Genomic DNA, 17,739 nt, shown 5'->3' with positions numbered 1-17,739 from the left:
GTAACCCAAGCCTGACCTTCATTGTCCATCGTTGAAGTCGACAAGGGTGTGTTTTGCCTCACATAACATCTGCCTCTCTGTTTTGCAGGTTTTTAAATCAACCCTCTTTAGCATGGTCCTCTCAACCACGTATTGGTAGCGACCACACCTACAGGAGCAGAGGAAGGCAGGAGGGTTCCAGGGACCGAGAAGACGTGGAAATCAGAGGAATGGCTCAGGCGCACAGTCTACCCATCCATGTGAGAGAAAGTCCATGGGAAGTCGCAGGAAGAACAGAGCATGTGATGAGAAAGGCTGTTTGGGAAGAAGAGCTGCGGATGCCAGCTCCTGCCAAGTGGCAGAATGTGAGCCCGGAAACCTGGAAGCAGCCAAGGAAGTTAGGGAGGCAAGTGTCTGATGGTGATAGAGAGAAAATGTTCCAGGATCTGTACCAGTTCGTTCAAGGAGATCATATGCCCATATCTCAGAGCAAAAAGAAATCCCAGTCATTGCCTCGAGTTCTTTCTCCTGAGAGCCTGAGTTTCACAGAAATTCCTGTTCCGCTGCGTGATGGGCACTTAATGGGTATCCCCAAAGCGCCCCCATACCCTCCCAGCTGCCCACCACCTCTGGAGCCCACGAGGAACCTTGAGAAGTCTAGTTTTCCCAGGCCTAAGTTCGGGAAACCCCTTAAGACCCAGAGTCACCGCTCTCAGCCACAGCCCAAGGACCCCCAGCACGGGGAGCCACGTGGCTCCTACCCAGCAAGAAGTAAGGATTCCAGGCATGAGCTGGGTATGCTGGATACTGGCTTGGAGCCTCCAGTGTATGTGCCTCCACCTTCATACAAGTCACCCCCCCAGCACATTCCAAACCCCTACCTTGAAGATCCTGTGCCCAGGCATCTGAGCAGCAGCCAGAGTCAACAGCAGCAACTGCCTGAGAAGGCTGAGGCCAGTTGTCCGCTTCCTTCTGGCTCCCTTGCAGCTAGGAACCTCTACAGTGCCACACCTGGCTCTCCCCCTCAAGGTCGTCCTCCACACCCCTACGTTGCCACCCAAGGGGCTTCTGTTCAGTACATCCCATTTGACGACCCGCGGATCCGACACATCAAGCTCACTCAGCCCCCGGAATTCTATGAGGAGGCAAAGATTGATGACAGACCCTACAGCTCTCGCCTCGCTGCCGAGGAGCCAGCACCCCCATCAGTCATTGAGCAGGGCTTAGCCTTTGCCCGTTCCAGTTCCAGTCCACGGTGGCTGCATGGCCATGTCCCCATGGACACTGAACATGGAGGTTTCCCCAGCCAAGCAGAAGAGCGCGTCGTGAGAGAACTAGGAGCTGATGTAAGAGACAGGCAGGCAGAGAGTCATGCCTCTTCCCCACAGCCACAGAGTGAGGGTACCTGCAAAACCTACACTAAGATCAGAAAGTTTGAAACTGGGATTCAGACCAAGAAAAGTTCAAAGAAGAAAACCAATGCAACCATATTTTGTTTGGTTTCTGTCCCAGTTAAATCTGAGTCACTTCTGCCAGATACGGATACGAACAACAATGGCTTGCAGTTGGGGCCCGGTAAGACGCATGGATTGTGTCAGGGTGCAGCCCTGGAAGAGCAAAGTATGTTGAGTATGTCTTCCACCGACCTGGAGCTGCAAGCCCTCATGGGAAACATGGCTTGGAGAAGAACATCCCCAAGGCAAGGTCTGGCGGATCCAGAAGACTTGAGTCAAACTGATGACCTCAGAATCCTCCACCTCACCAAACCCAGCCAGCTCCAGCCTTCTGGCTCATGGCCAGGCTACCAGTGCAGAGATCAGCAGACCCAAACCAGTTTCCCTGAAGACACCAAAAGCTCACTTCTCCCTCTTGCCGTAAAAGCGGGAGAGCCCGGCAATGCAGCCCTGACCCCATCATGCCCAGAGCCCACTGTTTCCGAAGTACGTGTGCATGCAGCCTCAGCATCTAGTGACCAAAATCAGAAGCCCAGTGGCCCTCACCTCCGAGGCCAGATGTCCCTCAGCCCGTCTCGAAACAGTGCTTTCTCAAGGACTTCCTCAGCCTTAAACCAGGCTTCTGCGCCAAAGGGGGCCTCGGGTCAGCCCCCTAGGGCCAGCCCTGCACCCCGGCCAGAGGTGGTGAAGGGGGAGCCTACTGCAGGCCAGTGCAACAGCACACAGCTCTTTGGTCAGTTTCTCTTGAAACCAGTTAGCCGCAGGCCCTGGGATCTGATAAGTCAGTTGGAAAGCTTTAACAAGGAGCTTCAGGAAGAGGAAGAAAGCCATGGTGCTAGCGGTGGGAGCAGTAATGAGGGCAGCGAGGTGGAACAGCCCCAGGATAGTGCTGACTCCAGAGCCAAGACCCGAAGCCGCCATGAAACCAGCCAGGAAAAGAGAGCGGAGCCGCAGCCTGCAGCACTGGTGTTCGAGGCAGGGTTCCAGGCAGAGAGCTGGAGAGAGGAACCAAAACCTGGCTCCCCAAGTGCCCATCCTCAGTCCCTGGGCCGGTCACAGGAGGAAAACAGCAGAGGCGAGCTAGTCCAGTGGGCAGATGAGAGCCTGGTTGCAGAGCAGCAAAGCCGGGAGGTCCCGAATGGGGTATGTGAGCGGGACATTAGCGTGAGTCCTCTAAGCAGGATGGCTCCCAGTGACACAGAAACAGCCCCCTTTTTCTATCTGGCAGAGCTGAGAGGAAGTCAAGAACTCACCAAAGTCAGCGATGCTTTAGGGTCCATGCAGCTGGACAGAGAGACCCCTCCAAGAGTGAACACTGGTGAGGAGAGAGACACAGAGGCCCTCCTGCCTCTCGCTGACAAGTATGGAGGTTTCTCAACATCAGACTTGCGGTCTTTGGGGCTCCCACTGGGACAAGAGCAGAGGGTCTCCAAACCAGAACCTCTGGATGTAGAGAATACAGTGGAAGTCCTCCCAAGTGAGTCTCTGCAGGAGAGGGCGGAGAGGATCCTGGGCATTGAAGTGGCTGTGGAGTCTCTCCTGTCAGGTGCCGGGAGAGGACAGAGGCAGCTCCCTGAGCACGGTGCAAGTGCCTGCAGCCCAGAGTCGTCCAGAGAGGACTCATCTCCCAACTTGGCCCCATCAGGGGGCTCTTCCGTGAGCACTGATGCTTTCTATGGCAGGAGAAAGTGTGGCTGGACTGAGAGTCCCCTCTTTGTAGGGGAAAGGGCCCCCCAGACTTCTGTGTGCTCAGATGTAGACGGTTTCCTGGGAAGCCAAGCCACCAGTCCTGAGCCTGAGAAAAAGGACGGGGAGGCAAAGGCACCCTTCAAGTCCACTCTGTTCCATCTCATGGAAAAGACTGCAGGCACGGCAGGCTCCGAAAAGAGGCTCAGAAGCCCTTCCAAAGTGATTGAGAGTTTACAGGAGAAACTGGTATCGCCCCCAAGGAGGGCAGACGCAGATCGCTTGGTGAGAATGAGGGAGATCAGCTCCTTGTCTCGGATGAGGTGTCTAAGCTCCAGGAGTGCAGACTCCACGGAGGAGCCCGACCACCTAAAGGCCACCAAGAGTCTTGTCTCTCAGGGTGTGATCCCGCAAGAAGAAAATGGGCATCCGGAAGTGCTAAGGAAGAAGCTGACTGATCAGGACTTGTGGTCTGCAGGTGAGGAATTTGGCTGGAGGGTGCTTGGTGTCAGTTTGGAGCCATGTGACCATGACTAGCATGACTAGTTCCTGGGTATCCTAAGCTCAATGCTGGCAAAGGTTCCATAGAGAGATCCTTCCTGCAAGGGTGGTGGCACACGCTTGCCGACCCAGCACAGAGGACACTGATGTGGGAAGAACTTGAAGGCTTGAAGGCCAGCCAGGGCTACAAAACAAGGTGCCATCTTCTTTAGGAAGGAAGGGAGGGAGGGAGGGAGGGAGGGAGGGAGGGAGAGAGAGAGAGAGAGAGAGAGAGAGAGAGAGAGAGAGAGAGAGAGAGAGAGAGAGAGAGAGAGAGAGAGAGAGAGGGGGGGGGGGAATATATCTGGCCAGGTGGCCAGCAGATCAGGGCACTTGCTGTGCAAACTTTACCTGCGTCTCTGAGCCCCAGGTAAAAGCCAGGAGAGAACCCAGTTCATAGGGTCGCAGGTCTGCAGACGTGAACAAGAATAATGAATACATGAAAAAACAATCAAATTCATTTTTAAAAAATTACCCAGAAGCTTTCTCAATTAAGAATCAAGATCTTGTCCTGTATTCTGAACGATTATATTATTCTTTTAGTTGGCTAAGAACACACTACATGAAATGGTCCTTGTAAACAGCTTCCGAGTGTGGAGCGCTCCAGCCTGGGCCGCAGCAGCGCAGGGCCACATGCTGGATCCAGAACGTTTGTGCACTTGTTTTCTGCCAGTGGCCCTGCCTATGGCTCTGTCAGCTCATTATTTTACTTGTTGTTGTTGTTTTGAGATGAGGTCTGTCTTTGTAGATGAGACTGGCCTCCACTCACGGAGATCCGTCTGCCTACAGAGGCCAGAAGAGGGCATAAGATCCCCTGAAACTGAAGTGATAGACAGTTGTGTAGATATAAAATACACACCGAGCTTTCAAAGTCTCAGTACGGAAGAACCTGAAATATCTTAATACTTTTATACTGAAATGTTACATGTTGAATGATAATATTCTGGAATGATTAATATAATATATTTTAGGTATATTTGGTGAAATAAAGTATGTTATTAAAGATAATTTCACCTGTTTCTTTTTGTTTTAATGTGGCTATCAGAAACTGTAAAATAACATTACGTGGCCCACACTGTTTTTGTTGGACCTAGACTGTCTATGAGCTAAAGAACTTATTGTTCTAGAGAATTCTTTCCATGACTCCCCATATTTGAGTCCTTAGCATCAACTGTGGGTCTTGGGATACGGGTACATTGTGTACCAGAAACTGAAGGGAGCCGTTCAGTGCCCAGTGCCTGTGTGACTTGAGGCTTGGTCCCTCCCAGGCCTCCCTCTCCCTCGTTAGGGTGTGGCACTTCACAATCTCTGTCATTAGCAACCCCTCTGTATTCTCAGGACATGAAAGGAACCCCACATATAGTACTGAGCTGTAACTGTCTTCTAGTGTGGTTGTGTGGTGTTACTAAGGGCAGGGTCAACACGTGTTAAGTTGTGGGAACTCTACTTCCTTTAGCCAGGTGGCCTTGGGGCGCTCCATCACGTGAGCAGGCTCGGGTGTCTTCCCTGAGTGCCTGCCCGTCTCTCTAGCATGTGGCACCTGCAGTGTGCTTCCAGCACAGTCTTAGTTTTTGCCCCCGCAGTGCCTGGCATGCAGGTGCGTGCCAGTCAGGGAAGGGACGTGGTGTGGCTTTAGGCTGCAGGCGGCGGGAGGAGGCCCTTCACATGGCATCTTTCTCCAGGTGCATTTCAGAGCCTTCTTTCCTAATTGTCTTTCTATAAAATCGTGCCATCCGGCAGGCTTTTACAAATCACCGTCTAGGCTATGGTAAGCCTTGCTGTTACTTTTTCTCTATCCTTGTTGAGGTATTGACATTAAGTGCATTTTTAAGATGCACATTGTGTGTGAGTGACCATATTGTGTATGCTGAGTAAGATGATCAAGTTCATTAGCATATCCTCTTATGGAGTCAAGAGTCCATGCGCTGTGAACTGCATCCACCCTGATGTGCCAACCTCAGGCACCTGTGCATCTTACAGTTGCAGTTTATACTCTTCCCGTGTCTCCTCCCTTCCCCAACCCCAGCTCCTGGAATACAGGCGTCACTTAAAAAATTCTACATGTGACATGCAACGTTGTGTTTCTCAGCTTAGCACAATGTTCCCGAGGTTCATCATGTGTCATTTTGAGACTGAATAATGTTCCACTGTGTGTATATTTATGTATAGACAAAAATTTTCTTTACTTGTTCGCCTGCTGTCAGACACATGGGTTGTTCCCACCTCTTGGCATAAGCCGTGCTGTAGAGACGGTACAGAGAGCATGGATGTGCGGTCATTTTGATTTCCTTTCTGGTAGTGACATTGCTGGACTATAGAGGACTTTTATTTTTGCTTATATGTTTTGAGGAATCTCTATGTTTTAATAGCTATCTTGTACTCATAGATTTATCAACCATTTTTTTTATAAAAATTTATAAATGCTAAGGCCGGGAGCTCTGAGCTCAGGAAGCACACAGGTGGGCCTTAGGTGGGCCTGGCTTCCAGAGCTCTGCTCAGCAGCACGTGTTTCCCATTCCGTGGCAGCTAGGCTTACTGTCCCGCAGTACCTGCTCCATTTGGGAGACCAGGTCACCAGAGCTCAACGTGAGATTTTCCAGTGCAGGCTGTGGAAGGTCTAGAAGGTGTCGACAGGCGAACGACCGTCCCAGTCCTGCCTGCTGGCTGGAGCAGCTAGAGATAGGAAACCTCTTCCTTCTGGCCATGCATTTGACATTTCAGGTTCCCCAAGCCTGGAAGAAAAGGATTTGTCCATAAAGATGCTTTCATTTCCTCTCAAGGAGGGATAGGCATGCAAGGTTCTGAGTTCACATCTCTACAACAGAAAAGCCAGCCGTAGCAGCATGCCTGAACTCTCAATGCTGAGACAGTCAACACTGGACTTCAGGAGATTATTGGCCAGCCAGATCAGGCAAGTGAGCTCCAGGTTCAGCAAGACACATTACCTTAAAAATAACGTGGACACAGAGTGGAAAGCAGTTGAGGAAGACCTCCAATGTCAACTTCTGGCCTCTGTGCACACTTGGATGCACACACAGGAACACACACAAAGAAAACAGCAGAAAGAATCAGCATTAGGCTAGGGCATTGCTGATGGTGGAGGGCCAGTGAGTTTATTATTTATATTGTACTATGAGCACCAGGAAGGGCCGTCAGTATACTGAATAACGCAGCTTTGCTCGCCTGTGTTTATTTGATAATGATTGTGCACATTCCTTGAAAACACGTTTCAGCCATAGTTTCCTACTCCCTGGTGAACAAAGTTTGCTGAAATGTCTAAAAATCAATTTTCTATACATGTGAGTTTTGTTCTCCAATTTATTTAGAGTCAGAGGATTTAAACATAAAACATGGCAGGTGAATGTCCCTCTGACCTTCCTTCCTTCTTGTTTGCAGATTCCTATGATCCCAGCCGTGTGGAGAGGGTGTGACGGATGCTGCTGTAGCCCCCACCACCTTGGCTAACGGAGTGATCTCTGTGAACTCTGGTGTCTCGTCCAGGCTAAGCTGGAAGCTGTGGGTTTGCGGTGTCTCAACTCCTCCTTCCCCGCCAGTGGGAAATCGGCCATCCCTACAGAACTGTCATGGAGCTAAAGCAGTGGGGTGCTGACATCACATGTCTTTAGAGCATGGATATAGAATTCCTAGATTAGAAAAGAGTTTTCACATCAGTTCCCCTTCCTGGTGGATCAGGCCGAGTGGGTGTGAATAGCTTGGTGTTAATCCAGTTTTATGTGAAGAATCAAATATGGAAGATGCGGTGGGTGATTTTGATTGGACCATAATGTCACCCATTCCCTGCCGCATCTGCCCAGCCCATGCTCATGTTTAGAAGTGTGGCCTAGGCAACTGCGTGGTATTTGGACACTTACAGTTTATGAGGAATATGAGTGAGTGTGTATGACCCATTTTTATGACTCGACCTTCGGCAGCTTGGGGTAACTTGTAAGTAGCTGCGACCAGAGCTTCTTTGTGTTCCTGAGGGGTCACATTCACGCTGTAACTCACCCCAAAGTGATTCACTTGGCACTGAAGCAAACATGCCGCACTCTGCTTTGCACTGTATTCCCTAGGTTTTACTTTCTGTGTGGATGTTTAGATATTCTTTATATGAAAAATAATTGCTGGTTTAAAATAGACCATGGTAACAAAGTAACTATATTTCTTTTTATAAAATTGCTATTTTTCTATGATGTATAAACAGTTCTTAGGTGGCAGATTTTTAAGGAAGTGCTATTTTATTTAAGAGTCTATACCTGTGTGTGTGAGGGACCCAAGAGGGCCCACCTTGGCTCTAAAGCCGTATCCCTGCTCCACCCTCAGCTCTGTTCCTTGTGACTCAGGTTCACAGTGCTAGTGAGGACTGATCACAAGCTCATCAGACTCGCAGAGTTTCACAGTGTTAGTGAGGATTGATCGCAGCTCATCAGACTCGCAGAGAGTTTCACAGATGGAGCTGTGGCTCACATTTCAAGTCACTCCTCTCCAATTGACCAACAACTTCCTGGTCGTTCTACAGCCATGTCAACGAGACTTGCCAAAACTCCATAGTTTCATCCTGTATTTCTGTGGGGAATCTGCCCCAGAAAGAAACTTTTCTCTTGCCCGCCACCTTGCTCCTTTACAGAAAGATATATTTTTGTCTAGAATGATCCTGATGAACTAACTAATCTTGCATATTCTAACAAGTGCTTGGAAACAGTACCTAGGCAGCATTCTCCTCACATATGCCATGTTGGAAGGGTCAGGAGGCCCAGGGTTCTACTCCCGCATCTGCCTGCATACTTCATGCATTTTATGCATTTCACCCTTCTGTCTGAGGAAGGTATTCTTGCTAGCTAACATTTTCCAAAGGTTTTAGCCCCTTCTTTCCTCTCCTCCCTCCTTCCCTCCCTCTCCTTTCTTCTTTTTTGTTTCCCTCTTTCTATTAATTTTTGAGACATTTTGTTAATCTGTTTTCAGACGCGTCATATTCTTCCAGTGTGACTCCATGGCTGGTTTCCTCTGGCCCCGAGACAGACTTTCATGGCCTTGTATCTACATAATATTATTTTATTTCCTAAGAACTTCACATGTTCTGGCTGGACCACACAGAGCAGAATCCAAGTCCACACCATTGCTCATGCTCATCTTAGTCCAGAGCTTGGCTCTCGTGGAAGCAGGTATGGGACATAGGTCTCCCTGAGGCAGCGGGCTAGCAGGTTGGTGATGTGCAATGCCACACATGCAGACCCCAGGGCATGTCTGTGTGCACACTGGTGCTGTACTGACTTCCCGTCAAATGATCCGATACCATCTAAAGACTGTTGAGGAAAAACAGAAGGATCCTGAAGGAAAGCTGTCGTGCCTTACGTATCTCAGTCTGGAATGGGATGCTCTTCCATTTTGTCTTGTTCAAAGTCATATATGTCATGTTTCCCTGCAGCCATTCAGTCAAAATAGCAAATATTCATACTTTAACCTCAATTTTTCCAGATTTAAGCCCATATGAAAATTTTTTTGGAAGAAAGTGGTAACATTGAACTTAGTAACTTGAAAATTTGACCTTTAACTTTTCGTATCCAAGGTAATGAATATCTGGCCAAAAACTGTTTTGCTGAGGTCTTGAGTTCAATACTGACTATGATTCCCTTTGTAAACTCCACGCGTGCCCATGACCGTTGGTGGAAAGTTTTTTGTATTCTGTGTTTGTCAATTGTTTTTCTTATTACACATAATTTGGAGCTTATAAAATTAAGTTATAATTTTGACCATTTTATCTAAAAATTATAGCAGGAATTGTGCCTGTGTTGTTTCTGGAATTGCAGAAGGGAGGGGGAAATGGTGGTCTTTGGCCTCTTTGGGGAAAACTTTCTGAAAGATTGAAGATGAAGTAGCCTTTACCATATTCAATTGTGTTTCTGTAATCCCAGGAAACCCTCTAGGGATGCAGCCGGTCCCTGGATGGGACCATCAGAATTATTTCCATAATTATAGACATTTATTTCCTTTATTAATAAAGGTAATGTGCATCACCTTTGGTAGTGTGGCTCCCTTACTGGGACAGTAGGTGTGGGTTCTGATTGAGCTGAAAGCTGGGGAAGGATTGCTAGCTGTCAGCCTGTGGCGCCCAGAGTGTCTGCCCAAGTGAAATGTTCACTGTTCATTTGAAATGACTAAGTAATAAATACATCATTGACAGCCCAACACCTCCTCCAGAGTGACCAGGGGAGTAGACATCTTGTGAGCTGTTAGTGTTGGGAATTGGCTGTGGGGGGCACCTGGAGTCAGGGTGAGGCATTGCCAAAGCTGTTACAGCAGGGGTTCATCTGCTTTCTGCTTTGTTTTTGACTGTACCTTCTGCACATCTGTGTGGGAGGACAGGATCTAAGAGACACATCCCAAATAGCCTTTGAAGAGCCTGAATAGTGGAGGGTCCTTGTCCCAGACTGTGGGTTGGTTCACTCTGTGACCCTCAATTGGAAGAAGGGGGAAATGATCAAATACCACCATAGAAAGACGGCTCCCAGCCTGTATGTTTTGTTAAAAGAACGGTGAGGTCAAGTCTATACATTCAGACCGCAGCCCCTTGAAAAGGTCCCTGCGGTGTGACTGCCTGCTCACTACAACAGTCAAGGCTTCAGCAGCATTGTGGAAGGCAGCCTAAGCTCCTGCCTGTTGGTGGCCTTGACTTTGAGAGCATCTGTCTCAATTGGAATTATTAATGTAATGGAGGCCAGGGAGGGGCTCAGGAGGCTGCAGACAGCCCAGTCTACAGTCTGCAAGCCTTCTCACAAGACAGCTGTCCTGCTGCTGCAGCCTCTACCCTGTCCTCCTCCCTGCACCCACACCTCACAGCAGAGCCCAGGTGTGTGACACTGAACAAGAGGGAGACCAAGGCAAGTTCAGGACGAGAAGCAGGACCAGGCAATGAAGACCACATGTCAGAGTCAGGGAAAACTGTGACCTCTATCCAGATGGTAAACATCCGTGAAGACCTTACCATCTGGGTCAGCTGCCACTCCAGTCTCCACTGAGGCCTTTCAGACAAACTGAGCATGCTAAAAATCATAAAATGTGGTATGGCCCTGGAACCCAGAAAAACTGCATGCTCATCCTTTTGCCCAGCTTCCTTAGCTCTTAAGGCAAGTGGAAAGGGTTCCAGAGACTGCCCTGTGGTCACCTCCAGATGGGGCAGTCCAGGAGACTCTTGAGTAATGGGAGGTCAAGGTAGGCAAGAAACAGTCACACAGAGCAAAGCAAAACACAGCAAAGCAGCAGGTGGGATGGCAGGATGGAGGCCTCCGAAGAGCATGCTTCTCTCTACAGTGTCTCAGGATGGCTAACCCGTCCTCCGGATGACTTTCACAAAGCTGTGTCTATGATCTGACTGGTACAGAGCTGCCTGGATACCAAGTGCAGTGGCTCAGGGTATGGGTGCTGCAGGGACAGGTGACAAGGCGCCTTTGCTCTCCACCAGGACTCATTAGGGCTGAAGGTCCTGAGTGTGACTTCTCCCACAGAGACTCACCGATGAAGTGACTTATGGACCATTCCAAGGACTGGGTACAGTTTCTAGTCACTCATGGATCACTATCAGTTCTTGGCTTTCTTATCTACCTCTCTCACAAGGGTAGATCCATCTGACACAGAGAAATGACCCTTGCCTGAATGGGTATCCAAAGCATGGAGAATGCAGCCAAGCTTGATATAATGGAGAAAGTTCTGCTAGGGCACTTTGTGGTGTGGAAGGTCCTTCTGTATATGTGTTGCTTTTATTGGTTAATGAATAAAGAATCTGCTTTGGCCTGTGATAGGATACAATAGAGCTAGGTGGGGAAAACTAAGCTGAATGCTGGAAGAAAGAAGGTGGAGTCAGGAGATGCCATTTAGCTGCTGCTGGGAACAGACATGCCTAAACCTTACTGGTAAGCCACAGCTACGTGGAGATACACAGATTAATAGAAATGGGTTAAATTAATATGTGAGAGTTAGACAATAAGGAGCTAGAGCTAATGGGCCAAGCAATGATTTAATTAATACAGTTTCTGAATGGTTATTTCGGGAGTCTGGGCAGTTGGGAATAAATAAGCGGCCTCCTTACAACAATGGCACCAACATGGACAATTACATTCACATAAAACCCGAGAGAGCTTGGGAAGTAATTCTAGACACAGAAGAGCAGTGTTAAACACAGCTTCTTGGTAGCAACATTTTCTTGGGTGGCCTCTGTATGCTAGAGGCAAGTGCTCTCATGGAAGAGAGACTTCCTGACTCAGCTTTAGCTGCAAAAACCTTGCAGTTCTCTTTTAAGAGGCTCTACCACAAAGCACTTAAATGGTGTTTATGAATAGCCTACAGCGTGCTTCTTGGTGATGGCAGGGACCTTGAAACTCTATAGAGTTGTGGCAATAAACATGGCTCTGGCCAGTACTTCCGCCATGAGGCTAGACTCCCAGAAAGCTAAGGAATGCGGTGGATCCAGCTGTCACAGTCACAGCTCTAATCCTACCCGTATTGCTTAGCAAATTAAAGACTCATGTGGTCAGAAAATAAAGAAATACAGTAAAGATAGATTCAGATAAAAAAACTCTAAATGGTTTAGAGTGTGTTAAAAATATATGTAGGCTTGGGAGAGAAAATAAAAAGGATAGAGTCCTTAAAAAAGGTAGAGAGTAGTTGGATGTGGTGGTGCACACCTTTAATCCTAGCACTTGGGAAGCAAAGGCAGGCAGATCTTTGTGAGTTCAAGGACAGTCTGATCTACAGAGTAAGTTCCAGGACAGCCAAAGATACACAAAGAAACACTGTCTCAAAAATCAAAAAGAAAAAGAAAAAAATGACTTTAAAATAAAGCCATGCAAAAATGGAGAATACACAGAGAGTCTGGATAATGTATATTATTGTGTTGTCTTTGAATTATATGACTTCTGAGAAAGGAGCAACAGCTTCTAAAAAACATTTTATTATAAATGCTACTGGATTAATCTAACATATGTATTTTGAAAATGCCTTGCCTTCAAAATTTAACTCAAAAGATATGTTACTTTGGAGAAGAGGTTTTTATTTTATTTCCACAGGAAATGAGAAGCTATGGATTCATTCTGGGTTAAGGAAAATCAGGTTTGATTAAGGATGACCCCCTGAGAAATCTCCAATAGTAGCAGATGGCCCAGATGTCTGAGTTCTACATCCAGAACAGTTTCAAGACTGCTGGCTGAGTTAATCAAGCTTCACAAGATACTCCAGTCAGGGTTGATCATAATTCCCAATTTTCTTTAGGTCCCCATAAGATTATCAGTGCCCCCAATCAGCAGGAAGTAGCCTAGAAAACTATGCCCACAGTCCCAAAAAATGGATTATGGATGTTTTTCTTTGTTTAGAATGTTGGTTACAAGTTGTTATGGTTAATGTTATGATATGTCAGGAAGAAAGCTAAACAAAGGAGATTCGATTCAAAATTATTGTTTTGAAAAAAGGGGGGAAGTATTATGGGACAATGATCTTGTACCCTGTAAAGGTTTATCAGTTGTACTGCTTTAATAAAATGCTGGTTGGCCAGTAGCCAGGCAGGAAGTAGAGAAAGGATGACCAGACAGGAAGTAGAGGTGGAGCAACCAGAACAGGAAAATTCTGGGAAAAGGAAAGAGTTTGCAGTCATCACTGAGGAAGTCAGACACAGAGGAAACAAGATGAGAATGCCTCACTGATAAAAGATCCCAAGCCACATGGCTGACACAGACAAGAATTATGGGCTAATGTAGGATGTAAGAATTCATTAATAAGAAGCCTGAGCTAATAGGCCAACCAGTTTGTGATTAATGTGACCTCTGTGTGTTTCTTTGTGACAGGACAGTTGCAGGACCTGGTGGGACAGAAGTCTCTGTCAACAACTTTGCAGGCTTCTGCTAGAGGATCCTTGTTTTCCAGGGGCTCTGCTTGTCCATCATGACTGTTTTGTAATCTCAGAGAAACTCCATGTCCCATCATGCTCTTGGCTTGCTGTTGCTACTAATTAGAATAGTAAACCAAGCTGCCATTCCTGGCTTTTTAAAAACTGTGGCCAGTGAAATGGCTCTGTGGGTAAAGGTGCTGGGCCATAAGCCTGATGACCCAACTTTAATCTCTGTGACCAAGATGGTGGAAGGAGAGGGCTGACTTCTGCTTCCCACATGTGTACTATGGGACAGATGCACAAAACACATACATCAGTGAATCCACATAAAGCTTCTTGCACACACACACACACACACACACACAAAAAAAAAAACAACTTTAAACAGAAGTGCACCCTTCCTTCCAGCTGGAACTTCTGTCTCCTCCATTGGCTTTTATAGGCTGGTGTCCTCTCTGCCCAGATGCCATGTGTGTGTGGTTCAGGCTTGCTTGTTTGGGACCTTGGAGGCCATCCAAAATTTCAGTTCACATAAGATATCAGTTTCAAAGTAATGACTTTCCCCTACTTGGTTGATAATTTAAATCACAGATTAAGGTACAAATGAAAAGTCCCCTCTCCAAAGCAGCACTGTAAAATGAAACACAATTCCTAGGCCTGGTGGTCCCACCCTAGGCCTGGCTCTGCTCTTAACCAGCCTCGAACTTGGCCACCCACCCTGGAATGAAAAAAGGGGGTTGAACTTTCTATGGTCTTTTTTTCCAGCTCCGGGATTGGATGACTAGTTTTTGGCAAGCCTGGAATTCATAGAAATCCTTGCCCTGCCTGCCGGGCAGAAAGTAAGATAGCTGGAAGTTGTGGCTATGTGGATCTGAATCTGGATGTGAGGACTGGAGCCCTGCTATTGTTACCTCAACCGGGGTGGTCCTCTTCCCACTTCTCTTGCCTCATTGTAACTCTGCATCCACTCAGGGATAGTGGTACTGAATTTTGGGGTAAGACATGGGGTGTTTACAAGCCTGGCTGCAGCCCCCAGCACAGCAGTCAGTGATCCCTGCAGATGGCCTGTCCTGCAGTGTGGAGTTAGAGGTCTTCACAGGTTCTCAGCAGCAGAGTTGCTCCTGTCAGGTTTGCTTAGACCACACGTGTGACCTCTTTTCTGGGTGCTCAGTCAGTCGTGAGCAGGCTGTAAATATTGTCATTATTGGATTTACAATAATGCAGGGATCTGGAGACAGCATTCCATGGGGACCAGTGTTGGTCCATGGGTCCAATGGCCACTGGTTTGGTTTCAGTGGGAGAGCCCAACTGTAGTTTGAGTTTAAAGAGAGTCCAGGCCCTCCATTTGCTGTTTCTTTTCTTCACTGACTCTGTCCTGTGCTTCCTGCAGCCTTGACTGCTAGTGTTTCTGCCCAGCTCAGCCCTGCTGGAATACTCTGAGCTTATATTTGTGGAGGGATACTATGCCTCTCTTTACCTAGCATTTGTTTGGGGCACTCCAAACACACAGCATGAAGACAGAAACAAACATTATCAGTTCCTTGCTCTGTGCCATGTCTTGTATGTGTTGACTAGTCTAATGGGCACCAAGTGGGCTGGGGGGGTGTGAGTGACTGCTTGGGGCACATAATTTGCAGCAATCCAGGATCCAAACCATTTCTTTAGCCAAGTGCATGCTGGTCATCTTAGCTTCCTGTATCCTGAAAAGATGAGAACCCTATTTAATTAGAAAACACAAAGGTAGACTTCTTACAATACTGCATGTTTGTGAAGATCAGGTGCAGTTATCCATGCCAGTACAGCATTCAACTTGTTTAAGCAAGTTGGGAGCTTATTTTTTTAATCACCATTTGAATGAACATAGAAGTAGGCAGTCCAGGCCTGGCCTGTTTGTAAAATGGAGATTCTGTCTCAGAATCCCCATGAAGTCACTTCCATCCTGAAGGAACCAAGGCAGATGTTGGAGTGCCAGCTATCACCAGCACTTCCTACTTAGCTATTGAGAAAAATTCTCCCCCAGACAAATTTATTCCCTTGGAAGAATTTTCCAGGAAGTCATACATTTATAAACACATATTCTATTTCTAAGAGGTCAAATGGTCAAACTAGCTTTAAGGAAGTTCAGAGACTTATCTGTGCAACTGAACACCATTAGAGACAGTGACCATAGGTATTGCCTGGCATCCAGAAGGTTTGGCATTCTTTTCCTGGGGCAGATGGACACTGGTCAGGCAGTAAGGCAGAGGAGCATGTGTAAATGGAGACTGTACTTTTGTTTCCTGGCTGCCCAGACCCAAATAATCACACAGACACTATATTAATTGCAACACTGTTTGACCAAAGAATAAGGCATATTTCTAGCTAGCTCTTACATCTTAAATTAACCCTATGTATCACCACAAGGCTGTGGCTTACTGGTAATGTTCTGACATCTTCCTTCTTTGGTGGCTACATGGTGTCTCCTTGACTCTGCCTACTCTCTCTATCCCTGTTTGGATTTCCTGCCTGCCTTTACTCTGCTAAGCCGTTGACTGAAACAGCTTTACTCACCAATCAATAAAAGTGACACATATGCAGAAGGACATCCCACATCAAGCATGTGTGTGCCAGATTTTGGGGAAAGTTGTTGAAACAGGATTCTTCCACCCAAGCACACTGAAGATACATCTCATCAAAAACTGAGTATGCTCAGAGACAAGGGCACTTTCAGTAGTGGTTCACTGGAGCCAAGGACCAGCCATGGGGCAGCCCTGGCTACCTGCTGCTGCAGTCTACAGGGACTGTAGAACACATATACAGACCCCGGGACACATGTGGACTGGGTGTATTGGCCAGAGAATAAATCTAGGGGTGGAGAAAACCAGCACAGCTCACACAGCCCTGTAGACTGATTTTTCTTCGGACTGCCAGCTCACAAATAATGACATGGAGACTTATTATTAATTGTGACAGGTCGGCCTTACCTTAAGCTTTTTCCTAACTAGTTCTTACAACGTAAATTAACCCATCTCTTCTGATCTACATTCTTTCATGTGGCTTGCACTGCCCATCCTGCTTCCTCCACGTCTGGCTGGCAACTCTGCCTTTCTTCCTCCAAACATACTAGCTCTGCCTGGAAGTCCTGCCTACCTGTTGGCCATTCAGCTTTTTATTATACCAGTCACAAGAATATGCCTACACGGTGTGCAAATATCCTAAAAACAGCCCCTATTCCCATCCACTCCCTGAAGGCACAGACCTCTCCCCCTCAAACACTGCTGAGTCCACAGGAGTTTGCAGGAGTCCTTGCTCCTACAATAGTGGCTCAAGGTTCTCCCAGTGTGGGGTGAGGCTTTTTAATCAACTTAGAGACAAAACCTAGTTTTGTAAACCTAGTTTACATGAGTTCCTTGAAGCCACTAAAGTCTACATAAATCCTTGATAACAGAAAATCATTAGGGTTTTTAGGAAGTGAGAGGGTCAATAAAAAAAAATCTCACTATCTAGGCCAAGTTGGCCCTGCATCTGTGTTCCCTCCCAGCCTCCTGAGCTGGGATTGCAGGTGGGCACCACCAAGCCCCCATTATTCACCCATCTTCCTTTCCCTTCCTGGTTTTTCTTTATACTTCTCTAATTACCCCTCTTCTGCCTCAAGTCTTTTTGTTTATTTGTTATTTTTTTGAGGCAGATCTTACTGTTTAGCCTTGGCTAGAATGGAATGTACTAGTTAGAGAAGGTTGGCTTCAAACTCACAGAGATCTGTCCACCTCTGCCTCCAGACTGTAGATGTGCACCACCGTGTCTGACCTCCTGTCTTCTTTTATTCATATGAAATAAAGCCTGTAATACTTATTCATCTTTTATTCATCTTATTCATATTTATTTCACTTATGATGAAATCCCATACACCTTGCTTTAAACAGGGCCTTATTCTTCTTTACGGCTGAATAATACTCCATTGTGGAGATATACTTCATTTTATCTGTGCAGCCACTAATGGACACCTAGGCTGGTCCATGACCTGGTTACTGGGAACAGTGCACAAAGCCAAACTTTGCAAGTGACGAGAGATTCACAAAACGATGGTGTGTGAACTCTAAAGGCGAGCAAAGCATGATTTAAAAAAAAAAAAAAAAAAAAAACACTTCCACCCTGCTCACGCCAGAACGTCAAGCTAAGGGAAGCCAGCTGCTGTGTCCCAAAGACTCCCACGCAGTCCCGTGGGGA

The 17,739-nt window shown here is 47.0% G+C and overlaps 1 protein-coding gene across 7 annotated transcripts in view; it reads left to right on the top strand.

Annotated features, from left to right (window-relative positions):
• The window catches only part of Jcad (junctional cadherin 5 associated), a 37,562-nt gene extending 27,889 nt beyond the window's left edge, over positions 1 to 9,673 (top strand). For all 7 annotated transcript variants that reach the window (XM_038332580.2, XM_038332581.2, XM_038332582.2 and 4 more), the window contains 2 exons: positions 89 to 3,597; positions 7,056 to 9,673. In XM_038332580.2, coding sequence (XP_038188508.1) covers positions 89 to 3,597; positions 7,056 to 7,090 — 3,544 coding nt within the window. In that variant the 3' untranslated portion in view covers positions 7,091 to 9,673. The remainder of the gene's footprint in view (positions 1 to 88; positions 3,598 to 7,055) is intronic.
• Positions 9,674 to 17,739: the final 8,066 nt, after the last annotated feature.

The sequence above is a fragment of the Arvicola amphibius genome, chromosome 6 (genome assembly GCF_903992535.2).
Source record: "Arvicola amphibius chromosome 6, mArvAmp1.2, whole genome shotgun sequence".
Taxonomy (NCBI): Eukaryota; Metazoa; Chordata; class Mammalia; order Rodentia; family Cricetidae; genus Arvicola; species Arvicola amphibius.
Note: the sequence above shows the minus strand (reverse complement) of the source record. Positions and strands in the feature narration are given on the sequence as shown.